This window comes from Ambystoma mexicanum, chromosome 3p, assembly GCF_040938575.1.
Source record: "Ambystoma mexicanum isolate Mex_15411 chromosome 3p, UKY_AmexF1_1, whole genome shotgun sequence".
Classification (NCBI taxonomy): domain Eukaryota; kingdom Metazoa; phylum Chordata; class Amphibia; order Caudata; family Ambystomatidae; genus Ambystoma; species Ambystoma mexicanum.
In genome coordinates this window covers 819,602,848-819,616,628 of record NC_090925.1, presented here as the reverse complement: position 1 = coordinate 819,616,628, position 13,781 = coordinate 819,602,848, and the positions used below count along the sequence as shown (strand labels likewise).

At 46.3% G+C, this 13,781-nt stretch overlaps 1 protein-coding gene across 5 annotated transcripts in view; it reads right to left on the bottom strand.

Annotated features, from left to right (window-relative positions):
• Positions 1 to 13,781, bottom strand: part of LOC138580941 (adapter molecule crk-like) — a 208,208-nt gene that overhangs the window by 118,179 nt on the left and 76,248 nt on the right. For 3 of the 5 annotated variants that reach the window (XM_069651875.1, XM_069651876.1, XM_069651878.1), the window contains exon 2: positions 5,866 to 5,943. In XM_069651875.1, the coding sequence (XP_069507976.1) occupies positions 5,866 to 5,943 (78 nt within the window). The remainder of the gene's footprint in view (positions 1 to 5,865; positions 5,944 to 13,781) is intronic. The other 2 variants (XM_069651877.1, XM_069651879.1) reach the window with 1 other exon arrangement.

Genomic DNA, 13,781 nt, shown 5'->3' with positions numbered 1-13,781 from the left:
GTTTGGACTCCCATGGAGACCAACGACCGCTGACTGTCAGATCATTAGTGTGGGCTCCCCAACCCATGAGTGAGGCGTCCGTCACTACTGTTATTTCCGGCCATGGTTGCCAGAAAAGGTTCTCCCTTCAGAATGTTGTCCTAACAGGCCCACCAAAGAAGATCCTGTTCGACCCTGCTGGGAACCTGAAGTAAGTCCGATATCTTTCCTGAGAACTGGCACCATTGAGTTCTTTGAGCCCATTGAAGGGATCTCATTCTCAGGCGGGCCTCTGGCACCAGATAAACTGCAGGATGCCATAAGGCCGAGCAACCTCACAAAATGAAAGGCTTGGAGACAGTGGGCACTTTGAAATTTGGTGACCAACTGAAGAATGTCTTGAGCCCTCACCTCGGGTGGCGAGCTCTTTCCCAAGGATGTATCTAGAACATCTCTGATGAATTGGAGTTTCTGAGAAGGTGTCACATGGGACTTCTTGTAATTGAGGGAGAAGCCCAGTCTGTGAAGGGAGTGGCAGGTGACGTTGAGATGATCAGCCCAGGACTTGTTCGGGAGAACGCGCTCTGTTCAGCCAAATGTCCAGGTAGGGTTAGATATGAATTCCCCCCACTCCTGAGACTCGCTGCCACTACCTACATCAGTTTGCTGAAAACCCCTACAGCGTAGGTCAGCCCGAATGGCAGAACTCGAAATTGATAACGAGAACGGCTAGTTGTGAACCTCAGGTATTTTCTGTGCTTGAGATGGACTGGCACATGAAAATAAGCATCCTGAAGGTCCAATGACACCATCCAATCCTGGAGTTGGAGGGCCTGAAGGATCTAAGAAAGTATGACCACCGTAAACTTGTCCTTCCTGAGGAATTTGTTCAAGTATCTCAAGTCCAAGATGGGTCTCAGTCCTCTGTCCTTCTTGGGTATAAAGAAATAAGGGGAATACCAACCCTTGTTCCTCTCCACTACAGACACTGGTTCTATAGCGCCTTTCTCTAGCAGGGTTAAAATCTCCTGCACAAGGAGCAGATCTGAAATCCTCAGAGAGTGGTTCCCCGGTGGATTGTTCTGAGGTCTCTGTATAAAAGGAAGGCAGTACCCGTGGGCTACAGTTTCCAAAGCCCAAGCATCCAAAGTAATGTCTCGCCATTCTTCTAGATGCTGAGACAGTCTGCCTCCTACTGGTGAATTGTGTGTCAAGACCTCAGAGAGGTTTTGAGGTGGCTGAAGGAGTGGCAGACGGTAAGGATGCCCCTGCTTGAGCTGGCTTTGCACCCCTTCCTCGTCCACCAAAAGGAAATCTTCTTTGGCCCCTTTGACTGGCCATTCCTCTCACCCTTCCAACCGAGGAGTAGTAGCAAACAATCTACCCCTCCAAGGTTGTCCACTAGGTTGAAAAGGCTGAGGGTGCCTAATAGCGGCGACTGAAGATTTGGCCGCCGCCTTTCAGGTCTGCAACTTCTCAAGACTCTCATCAGCCTTGCTGCCAAAAAGGTGAGACCCGTTAAAGGGCATGTTGAGAAGTCTGGATTGCACATCTGGTGCAAAACCTGACTTCTGCAACCACGCAAATCTGTGCATAATGGTTCTAGTAGCCATGGCTCTGCTGATGCTAGCAGCAGAATCCAGACCTGACTGAAGGGACTTACAAATGGCTTCTTTTCCGTCTCTAACTATGGCTAAGCACCCGTCTCTTTCATTCCCTTCGGGAATGTGCTTTGCCGCCATGGAACTGCAGTCCCACAGAGTGAACGTAAATTTTTCAAGGGCACGTGTGGAATTGGCAAATTTGAATGCCATTGACCCTATGGAAAATATCTTCCTTGGCCATCCATCTACTCTTTTGTTGTCCGTATCTGGAGGGATGGTAGGGTACACCGCTTGCTTAGATGTTGCAGTAGCTGCCTGCATCACCAGACTCTCCGGAGTGGGATGTTTCGACAGATAGTCGGGGTCACTACTGGAAGGGCGGTAATTCTTGGTCAAGATTTTTTTTTACATTTTTTTTTTACAGCCGGATTGGTTTCCGGTGTTTCCCAATTCGTAGCCACCCTTTTCTGCAAAGCAATGTGAAACGGTCATATGGGATCTGACTGAGGACCCTTATCTAAAATGTCTGTTAGATCATCTTATTCAAATGGCAATGGCAACTCCACCCCATGAAGTCCACTACCTTAGACATGAGTTCTCTGTAGGACGCATCTGCATGCTCGCCAGCCTCTGATCTCCCAATTTCCAACTCAGGTGAGGTATCCTCCCCACTTGCAGTCTGTAGGTTGTCATAGAGATCTCTGAACCTCGACTCCTCTGCAATAAAACTTTCTGGTACATTCGGCGAGCCAAAGTGGAGGCCAAATGGAGCCTCTTCATCTGATGGTTCATTCTCTTCATATATGGAAGAAAGAGACTTAAAAAAGTATTTTCTCGATAGTGGCACATAGGTCTTCTCAGGAAGGAGAGGTTTTGTAAATAATGGGTTTCATCGCTGGAAGAGTCTTTGAAACATTCTTCATTGGCGCCATAGGTTTTACTGGGGCACTTGGCATCGATGGCACAGCTGGCAATGATGGCTTTGTCGTCGAGGTCGATGTCTATGTTGAGAGTTTGGCTGGCGTCAAAGGTGTCGCCGGCGTCAAAGGCGTTGATGGTGTCGACGACCTCGACTTATGGTTTTGGCTCGACTGATCCATCGATGTTCCTTCATCGGATCGAGGCCTCGACGGCTCACGATGCAGATTGGGCCTTCGTCCCAGGCTTGAGGGAATTATGTTTAGCCCTTTCTTTCCCAGCTTCTTTTGAAGGCGCGGTAGGAGCATGGCTTGGAGGCTTCTGCTTTTCAAATATTTTGAGCATCTCTGCTCTGAAAGCCTCCCACTCGGCTGGAGTGGATTTTTTAGTTGGGCAAGAAACCCTCTCAGAGGAAGCATCCGATTATTAATTCGAAGAAGGCGACCTATGGTGCCTTCTCTTAGACTTCTTTGAGGAAAAATAAGAGTGGTAAGAGCCACTCCTCGATCTTGACCGCTGGCCTTCTTCCTCCGAGGAGAGTCGCCTCTCGAATCGTCTGGTTTGTTGGCCGGGGCAGGCGATTTAGAGATACGACCTACCTTCAACGTCCTCTTTCGTTCCTTCAAGGCCTTTCCAGTTATAGACTGGTACTTGGAGCAGTCCGAGGTGTTATGGTCCACCCCGAGGCACCACAAACAGATTCGATGGGGATTGGTCAAAGACATTTTTTGACCCACAATCCCAACACTTTTTCAACCTGTTCTTCAGGGTTGTCGGTGTCAATGAAGAAGACATTTTCTCTCTCGAAAAATAACCAGTCGTCACGAAAGTGAAGAAAAGCGCTGTATTTCTAGAAGCTAAAGCAGTCACGGGAAAATGGAACTGAAGCCAACGGGCGCTGCGCATGCTATACATGCTTTCGATCACATCATCCTCGAGACAGATTCCCTTGAGGGACATCGAGTCGATAACATTGACGCACAATGCCAGTTGCTGAAGAAAAAAAAAAGCTGAAGCAGCTGAAGCAGCATATCGAATATCAAAGATGAGGTATATGTGGGAAGACACAATCCATTCGAATGGGTAGTTGTGATGTTTTCTGGCCTTCTGTCTTGTCATGAACTTGATGGGAGGGGGTTGGTCCCAGGATCCTGACTCCCTCTTCAGTCCCCCCTCTGGTCGACTTGTCGACCACATCCTTATATGACAATCCTTTTGCTCTTGGCTGCCATGCCTTTGTTATTCCTCCAAGGTGTCCATAGTAGTTTGTATGATCATCGAAGGACCAGTTCATATAACAGCACACTCCTTCAGGGTTGCACCACACCCACTTTCCTTCATAATACTTTGCATTGAATGGGTTGTCCAACTTCATAGCTACAAGCGGGAACAATTCACATGTCGCGACTCTCTCTCTTATCTTGTTTCTTTCTGTCACAATCTCGTCCTTTGCTCCTCACATCCATCAGGACCTTCATCCCGATAGCTTCCTCTGCCGTCTTCTTGCACTTCTCCTTGCATATTTTTATCCCACACATTGCTATTGCTGCCAGTACTACTGCCCCCATTATCACTTTTAGTCCATCTGACAGCCATGATGGCATGCATGACCATATGTAGGCATTCCAGTGCTGGTCCTTTCCAGTCCCCTTTGCTTCTTCCTCAATTTGGGCAGCATGCATCTGGGACAGTTGAAATACTGCTTCTGACAGCGTACCATTGTCCTCGTCATTGGCAGGTGTGAACATGCAACAGGAACTCCCAATTTGTGTTCAAACTCCTCCTTCCATTGCTTTAAGCAGATCCAGAAGGTATCTATTCTGGAGTGCCACCAACCTTACTGCTCAGAGCTCTTCTTTTATTGCATTGAACCCATTCACTGTGGAGTTGATTGTCACCATCAGCTATGATATAGTTGTCCTGGCAGCCTTGCAAATGTCTGTCTTTGGTTGATTAAGCTATGTATATAGTAGCACTGCCCTCTAAAACAAAGACAATTTCCTGGAGAAAAAGGTTTGCATTTGAGCTAATTTGCATACCCTCAATGCCTTGCTGTTGTGGCACAGAACTGGAGGTGAACTACCTGCGATGGCTACTAGGTGGCATTGTGGAATGTGTAACTGGGCTTATATATATAGTTTGTTTGTCGAAGTTCCGGGTATACCTACTATAGTCGTGTTTATCCCAGTCTCCTCTTTTTGTAATAGTTGCTGATATATAAGACATGTTGAAAGCATATACAAGGGAACCTTTAACATCCTGTTTCTTTTTTTGTACTTGAAATGCAAAGCTAATGAAATAGACAAACAAGAACAGGGCTTGTAAACTAGTCTCCAAATCCTGGCTGGGAACAGCTGATCATCTGCCCTTTAAGTACCCGTACCCCTTACAGACACCTTCTTCACCTACCCCAAGAAACTGCCCTGAGTGTCCATTTTATGGCACCCATGTACAGAAAGAGAAAGCTATAAACATCCCTGGGCCACCTATAAATACACTTTTGTTCTGTAGGGTCTTTGGAATAGTGTCACTGTTTTGTATGGCTAAGAACTTTTCTAATGATAATTGAGAAGCCGCACATCAGCGTGGCTGATCAGACGAAGAGTTGCTCTCATTGGAAGCATTTATGGAGAATAGTTATTGAGCCTGTGCCTCACAAAGCATTGCTAGTGAATATGAGGGAGATTCACAGAGATACTGTGGAGTTGATACCTTTAATTACAAACCCAAGAGCTCCGCAAAGGTGGCCAGTGATGTGATAGGCTCTGTGCTTCTGTAGCAGCCCACTGATCCCTACAGCCAGGGGAGAGAATCTCTGTCTGCACTCCTGGTGGGCCTGCGTCAATGCAGTGTGCGTGCACAGCCACAATGTGCAGGTTTCTGTGTCTGTGTGCACTCCCACCCCCCTATCCATTCCTGGCCGAGGTAGACTCTATATTGAAGGGGCCCTTGTCATTGATTTCATATAGCTCCCTAGGTGTGTTACCCTCTTTGCATCAGGGGTGGAGTTGCTAGGTTGAGCTCAGAGCGTTGAATCCTCTGTCTTTCCACGTTCCTCAGATCTAATCCCACTCCTTTGGCCCGACCCTGTGGTCCTTTCCTCAGACGTAGTTGCTGCTGTCTGCGGAGTGTTACAAAATGGCAACATAAAATACACAAACTCAATAATATTCATTTTGCCAATCGCCTGAGCCCTAGTGGCCACAGACGGGTGCATGCTCTGCTTCTGTGGCAGAGCCCAACACTGGCTCTGCATTGTGTGGTCACCATGACATCCGTCTGCGTCCTTTTCCCCCCTACCAGGTGTTGCCTTGCCTCTGTCACCTTCCCTAGTCTTTCAATGACAGCCCTTATCAATGCTCACCTGCTCCGCACCTGGCGTTGTGCCCACCTCGGGTGTGGGGTGTGCTTCGGGGAGCAGGCTCCGCTGTGCCAGCTGCTGCTAAAAATCAGACAAAAGGACAGTTTAATGCACACTCCCATGCTTAGACCAACCTAAAATGGTGTTTGCACACGCGCCCAGTTACAATGCATCTTTAAAATAAATGTTGCAAAAAAACATATTATATGAACAATTCTTATTGTCAAGGAACGAGTCGGGCCCTTATCTGATGTTTGCCTAAATATGATCTGAGAGGTCATACATATATAAGGAATCTGTGTAGCGCCTTAACTCTAATGAGGACATTGACGTCAATGGCTGATATTGCAACACAAATTATGCAAAAATGTTCTAAGTGTGCTTTCTGGCTGTAATCTAAACACCTTCTTGTTTAAACAGAGGGCCCGATTTTCAACTGGGTGTTAATTACCGAAAATGTTGTAAAAAGCGGTAATGACATTTTCGGTAATTAACACCTATTCTGAAGGTGGTGCATTCTTCCGAAGTCACACTGAATGCGCCACTTTTCGTAATATGGGTGCCGGTTGCTAGGAAGGGCTGAAAACTGACCTAACAACCATCACTTTCATTATCTCTCCCTTTGCATGGGTATTCTTGTGGCACTCCTCCAATTTCGGAACTGCCTGAAATTGGCGCCGAAGTACGGTACCAAATGAGTGCCACAAGAAGCACCCGGTTGTTTGGTTGTGCAGATGGTGACAGGTGGGTCCTGCACTGCATTTGTTTATCTTTGTCTGCAGAAGGGTGCATACTGCCATCCATGGTTGTATTATGGATGGCCATTTGCACTCTTCTACAAAGATAAACAAATGCAGTGCAGGACCCACCTGTCACCATCTTGCTTCCCACTTGCCGGCTGCAGTCACCATGTGCGTTTTGTTTTCATCTCCGCAGCAATATTGTTAAATAACGATTCCCTTGTTATTTAACGAAAGTTCTGCCGAGATTCTGCAATCCGCCTGTTTCAAACAGGTGGATTACAGCAAAAGCAGTGTCGTGCTTTACCAAGGCTCCCAGACCCACTTCAGAATAGTCGTGGTGCCTGGGCGTCAAGATGCGGCGCAGTGAGATGTGCTAATTAACACACTCACTGCGCCATCATGACAATCGGGCCCAGAGTGTCGACACAATTGTAGTTATTTTAATCCACATTCTGTTTTTTACATCGCATTCGGAGAATAACGAAAGCGGTGCTGTTATCTACAAACACAGCAAAAAAAGCCTTTATGAAATGACAACATAGACCATCGGAATAGTGTGTAACATTTATTGCAATTGTAATTTTGGTCTGCTACTTCCCCCTGCTAAATGGCGTCATTGCCCATGGGTATGTGTGCCCAAAAAAGAGCTGCATCTGAGGAGAATAGTGTTGGATTACCCCCCGAGTGAATGTCTCAGTAAAAATGCATGTCTGCAGGCCGTCAATTGTGGTAAAATATATTGACCACCTTTTTGTGATAATGATTAGAATTAAGGTGGATATTGAAAACGTTTTTTGCACAGTACAGCAACTTTTTACTATTTCCACCACTCTCAGGATCAGACTCCCAGTTTGTGGTATGCGCTACATAAGCGGTCACTATTTTTAGCGAACTAAAGTGTGAATAAGTAGTGAGCAATTCATTCAATAATCTTTTATAAACCGGAGACAATTCTCTAAGTGCAGGACTGGTATTCAAACCTGTGTTGCTCCGCGTTGTCCCCGCGCTATACTCCTGGCCCGAAGTGGCAGCTTTGGAAGAACTCAGAACATGATGATCGCAACCATGACCTCTTTTGTGATTAAAATATAGAATACTAATTCCAGAAAACGCAAACTCTTGAATTCCAAAATGCAGAAAAAATAAAAAAAAGTCACATTTAAAAAAAACAAATAAACACATTTTTAAAAATTGAAGGGCCGTTTTTTACAAAGATTTGTGCTGGAGCGAATTCGGAGCTCCTTCTAGTGCCTATGGGATGCACTTAAGAAAATCCTTGTGAATGGCATTTGCACATGAGCCTCTGAAAGATGCTACGGATGTTCACTATGGGATTGTGAACAAGGTAAAAGGTGGCTGAGGCAAATATGAGTTGCTCAAGGCATCTCCTCATTTGCTCCACTGAACATCTTTGCCAATCAGACTCCATGAGTTTGGATTAAGGGGATAGAGGTGTGAGGTACCAGGAACAGTATTGTTGGGCAGAGGTTAATTGGGCATGAGTTACGGGAAGAGGGAGTTACTTCCCCTCCTCTTCGAAATAAAATTATACTGAGAGGGCAGATGCAAGAGTGTACAAGAAAAATGAGTCATTATGTGTTCTAAACCTGTGTATTATTCACTTATTAAACCATTCAACTTTACATTTTGAAGATAGTGTAAAGAACAAGAAATTGGGTTCTTATATCGCGCTTTATGCCAGAGTCTAGCTTCTGAGCATAGCAGGACCAGGTTTCAACCCATGCTGCTCAGCGTTGTCTTGCTTCCAAAACGAGCGTGCTGCCCCTGAGCTATCTGGTGTACTTGTAATGTACATTTCAATACTATCATGTGTGATTTGATTCTTTTACTCAAGATTTGCAGAGTCTGATTTCTGACTTTGACGATTGCCACATGTAACAACTTTCAGATGCATTCAGAATTCAGAGCGTGCGTTTGCTCTTCCTAATTCAGGGGCTTTTAAAGGTCTTAATGCCTCAATCATTCTCACATCATACCATGGGGCAATTGTCTATTCCCTGGACAAACTCAATGACCGCCAGCCTATTTCATAGGGATCACGATCTCAATTCTTGAAACATTTTCCATACTTTACCCATGAACCCATGAAATCTTTAAGTCATGTCAAATGTGTCTCCCGAGGGCATAGAAAGAGCCTCCCAAAACACATTCCTATTTCACAGCTGGACACGCCATCTTCCCTGCACCTGGTCTCCCCTCCTGCAAGTCAGGTGTGGAATAATGTGCAGGGCAGGCCAGGTCTGAACAGACCTTGCTTGCCCTCCCATGCCAATAATGGAAGCGCTCATGCATGGCATGAGCATTTCAATTCATTTTCTACATCCCCTCTGCTAAAGTAGGGATGGGAATGTAAACGAGGTATTTTAGGTGGCAGGCCCTTTGAGGCTCATCGCCTGAAACGTACATCCTGCACAAACACAGTAAGGGTAGTCCCCCAGGGTTACACCCATGGAGGTCGAGGGGGAGTATGCCTACCTGCTTTGATGAGTAGGACTTTGCCCTTGCTCTCTTCTTTTTTGGTACCATGATACCCATATAGCACAAGGTCCACTATTTCTAGTATGTATTTAGCTTGCACTAGAAATAATACATTGTTCTATTCGTAGAATGAGACAGACCTGTACTGAATTGTTTACTTTCTATTTCCTGACAGAGAGCTAGCTCTAGTCGAGGTTGAGCCCTGGGCAGTTTCCCCAAAGCTGCTGGCGAGCCCAGGGATCCCCCTTGCGATTTACAAGCTCTGTGACATGTTAACAGACATGAGACTTTATCCTCCTCTCAAGCAAAACAGACAAGCTGCACTGTCAAACTAAGTACATATGTCTTGTGGTTTGCAGGCATGTTACTGTTAGGGTGAGTGTTGTGACAAACGCAATGAGCACCAAGCCCAGAGTGCACTTCATGCTCAGAAGCGTTTTATGGTTGAATTATTATCACAGGCATTTTTCAAATGTAAAATTCAATGTTCATTCTTATGTTCCCAAAATGCACTTTGATTTTTATTCAAATCACCAGGAAACAACATTGGCGCTGTTTGTCTTGCATCCCCTTTATTTTGTATACTGACTGAGCGAGTGATTCATTTAAAAACCGCAGAGACATTCATTTATAATTGTCGTGTAATGCAGTAGGCCTGTAAAGCTTGCTTGCGAAGGATTATTTGATTTTCGAAGCACGCGCTGAAGGCAGAGTTGAGCTTTTAGCTTTCCTCGGAAACACTGTGCATCAACAGACGTGAGATGGTTCTGAGAGTTTACATAAGACCACATACCAGAGCGCTCATCCCAGGCCATGTCTAGGGATGTGGGGGCAGGAGTGAGTTGGACACAGGTGCAGTACTTTTTTGTCGAAAGCATGTTTGTGCAGAAATTTCTAGACAGGGTCTTTCTTCATAATATCTGGCAGACAGGCACACTTGATAAAACTTTTTTTTATTTTTTATTTTTTTAATGTGCAAATTGGTTAATTAAAACCTTATACACTAGAACAACATTTTCTTTAAAACATTTGCAATAATTACAATAATTCCTCAAAATTAAAAATTTTAATTTTAAAATTATTCATTTATACATTCATTTTCAAATCACTTTCCTGCAAATTCCCTTCTATTAAAACAGATTTCAAATCGTTTGCATTATCTCTTTAGTGATAATTGTCCTATGACCTCATCATCCTTGTCTATTCAAAATAGATAAAAATTGATAAAACTTCCATCTTCTGGGGTAAGGTGGAATTTGCCAGTGACCGTGAGTCGTGTGCACGCAAAGCGTCCTGGGGTTGAAGGTCTCTTGTGGCTGTTGCTGTCTTGCTGCGTCTCGTTGGGTGCTGCAGCGGCATAGACAGTGTAGGGCCTGAGGGGCAAGGCCCACCCAAAATCTGTAAATGCCCACTCAGCAGTGCTGTGTGGGCATTTACAGATATTTTTGTCAGTGCAGTGGGCCCAACTACATCAGCTTCAGGCCCCATTTGCTAGACAATCCTGGCTACGCCTCTGGGGTGCTGACCAGAGGGGGTGGCAGAGAGTCTCGTCCAGTCCGGTACCCAGTTAAGGGGATCCTTGGCGTAGCCAAATACCGAAGGAACGTAATAACTGCTGAACCCATATGCATGCAATTGTGTTGGCCGACCCCTTACCCTCGCCCGAAATAATTTGGCTCACAAAATCTTGTCAAGTGTTGCCAATAAAATGCCATAGGATTTTATTGTGCAGATATGGTTATGGAGATAACAATAATCACATAATATCATAATAGTATCATACTTTTGGGCACCGGGTCCTGAGGTTACCCCCTCTGGCCCGTGCCGTCTTCTCATGTCCCACGACTTGTTGTCGGCACCGTACAGTGCCTTGTACCTCTTTTCCTTTGTTCTTCTCCCTTATTTTGTAGGGTGGGAGAGTTTTGTGGTAAAGAAGCAAAGGTTGGAGGATGCTGAGTGAACAGCGAACCTCCTGTTTGTTTGGGCCCCCGTTCAGGGTCCACAAACAGATTGTGTTTTCTCAGAGCATGCTGCTCTTATTTATCAGACCCAGGGGAGCCCTGGACCTTTGATATGCATAGTAGGCGGGGCTGTGGTCGAGCCCCGGCCGGGTAGCCGACTGTCTGGCCCCCTGAGGGGCGGGGGCAGGTCTTTGAACCTGAGCCCTGCCTGACTGTTGGTTTTCCTTAGGTGCTTAGCACCTTGTTGCTTAGAGGAAGGGTGAGGTGATTGTTCACACCTCAGCCTTCCTCGGCTTTGTGTGGCAGAGACTGCGTGTCTCTGCAGCTGTGGGGGAGAGGAGCAAGCCTGGGGGTAGGGCTTCCCCTCTCCTGGCCTGCTGGATGGTAACATCAGTTACCCTGCCTCGCCTTGGGCGGCCCTGAGGCATTGCCCATAACTGCTGAACCCATATGCATGCACTTGTGTTGGCCGACCCCTTACCCTCACCCGAAATAATTTGGCTCACAAAATCTTGTCAAGTGTTGCCAATAAAAGGCTGTAGGATTTTATTGTGCAGATATGGTTATGGAGATAACAATAATCACATAATATCATAATAGTATCATACTTTTGGGCACCGGGTCCTGAGGTTACCCCCTCTGGCCCGTGCCGCCACACACGGGCAGGTTTGCCGGCTGACCGTGTTCGCCCGAAAGTATCTCCTAGTGACAACCTCTGGAGGCTAGAGTTGCTGAAATTTCTCGAAAGAAATGTTCCATGCCCTGGTTTGATAAATGAGTGCTGTCTTTGAGAAAAAGGTCCAGGTCACCCAGGGTAATGGCCGGATGCTTTATGAAGCCCAGTCGTCTTGCTGTACAGAATTTCTCACGCACCCTGTTGAGTTTTATTCTAGAAATGTCTACAGATTTGTAACAGTTGGCCCCTTGCCATTTATTTCTAGGTAGGATGGCCGAGAAGTGTATTTCTGTCTCCCTCCAATTGTGTGAAATGCCCGCTAGGGAGGAGCAGATTTCCTCAAATAAATATCTCCTTCCTGTGGTAACCAGATCATTGCCCCCTAGGTGTATTATCAGAAATTCTGGCGGGTCTCTGTATGCGACCAGCTCTGCTAATGTTTCGTGGATGTCGGCCCACCGTAGGCCTCTGTATCCCCACCATGAAACAATGATTTTTCTGAAGGGTGGCCCTTCTTTGGTTTCTTCTGCCCATCGGCCTGTCCTGAAGACGAATGAGTGGCCGACTATCCATGCTGATCGGAGTGAGGTCCTCCCTCCGCCTATTGTTTCTGCAGTGGGGGGGAGAAAGAAATGAGAGGGGGGTGGTGGGGATGGCTATATTAGCTGTGGTCTGATGTATCTTTTGTAGCAATCTGACTTCCACCCCCCTATGTTTTTTAGCTGTTGAGGTGCCAGGCCTCCTTGCCATGCTGAGGTGGCAGCACCTATTCCAAAGGAGTGGGTGCCAAAACCCTTGGGTTCCCACCCTGCTTTGCTGATTGCTTTCATCAGCACCCCTTTGAATTGGTAGCGGCTTAGTGCCGAGGCGTCCTTGTGGATTAAAAACCTCCCCCCCACCTTGGGCCTTTGTGCGTAATAAAGGTTGGTAATACATACCGGGCAGTTTGTTGCCTCATCAGTACAACAAATGTTGATGGTTCTTTTGGCCCCAGTTTTTGACTGTTGGATTTCTATGATGACGCTGTCCTGTCTAACCCTGACCGCCATGACGCCCAAACCGTTTGTGGCCTTGGTGCTGGAGGCGATAAGTTCTCCAACCCGGAAAGCCCTGAAGTAGGCCAGAAAAAATGCTGCTTTGAATAATATGATCTCATATGTATGTCAGCATATGGCTTCCAGTTGGTCTGCTATTTCTACCAGTTTGTTGAAATCAAGGGGGCGGGTGTCTACCTGGGGGCCCTCTATTCTGGCCCATCCTTTCATTGCATAGGAAATTAGGGCGTTCTGGGTGGGATCTGAGTCACCCCGTATTTTTGAAAAATATGAGATTGCTACTAGGTATCTTTTTGCCTAGTCTCTCTTAAAGCCCTGCTCATGCACCCATTTTAAAAATATTTCTATGTCTTTAATCGTTATTAACTCTACATGGTTTACACCTGTGGCTCTAAATACTGTTTGTAAGCACTTACTGTACTGCGTTGTGGTAGTGGTAGTGCTTGCCAGTGCTTTCTCTGCCATCTCTGTTAGGAACCCCGGGCCAGGGTTCATATTTTCTGTGGGCAGCAAGTTGTTGGCACCCGTTTTTGAGGTGCCTGGTTCTTGTTGGGCATCCCGGCCTGGGCTTTCTGGCCCAGGCGTTGATGCCGATATTCTTGATTTCCCATTATTGCCCAGCATTCCGCTGGTATTGGCGTCATCTGTTCCTGGGCGTCTGGTGCTAGCTCCCAGAATCTTGGCCACTGAAAGCGAGATAAAGCATCTGCAATGTTATTATCCGCCCCTGAGATGTGCTTTGCTTTGACCACAATGTTTTCTTGTAGTGTGACTGCTGTGATGGCTCGAAGGACTTTCAGTACTAAAGAGCATTTGGTAGACCTTCTGTTTATGGAGCCTACCACGGCCATATTGTCGCACCAGACAAATAGTTCAGTGTTAGCTAGCTTCCTGCCCCAGATGTGTAAGGTTAGCCAAATGGGAAATATTTCTAGGATGGGGATGTTTTTGTCCACCCTGCCGATTGCCATGAGTTGGGCCAGTG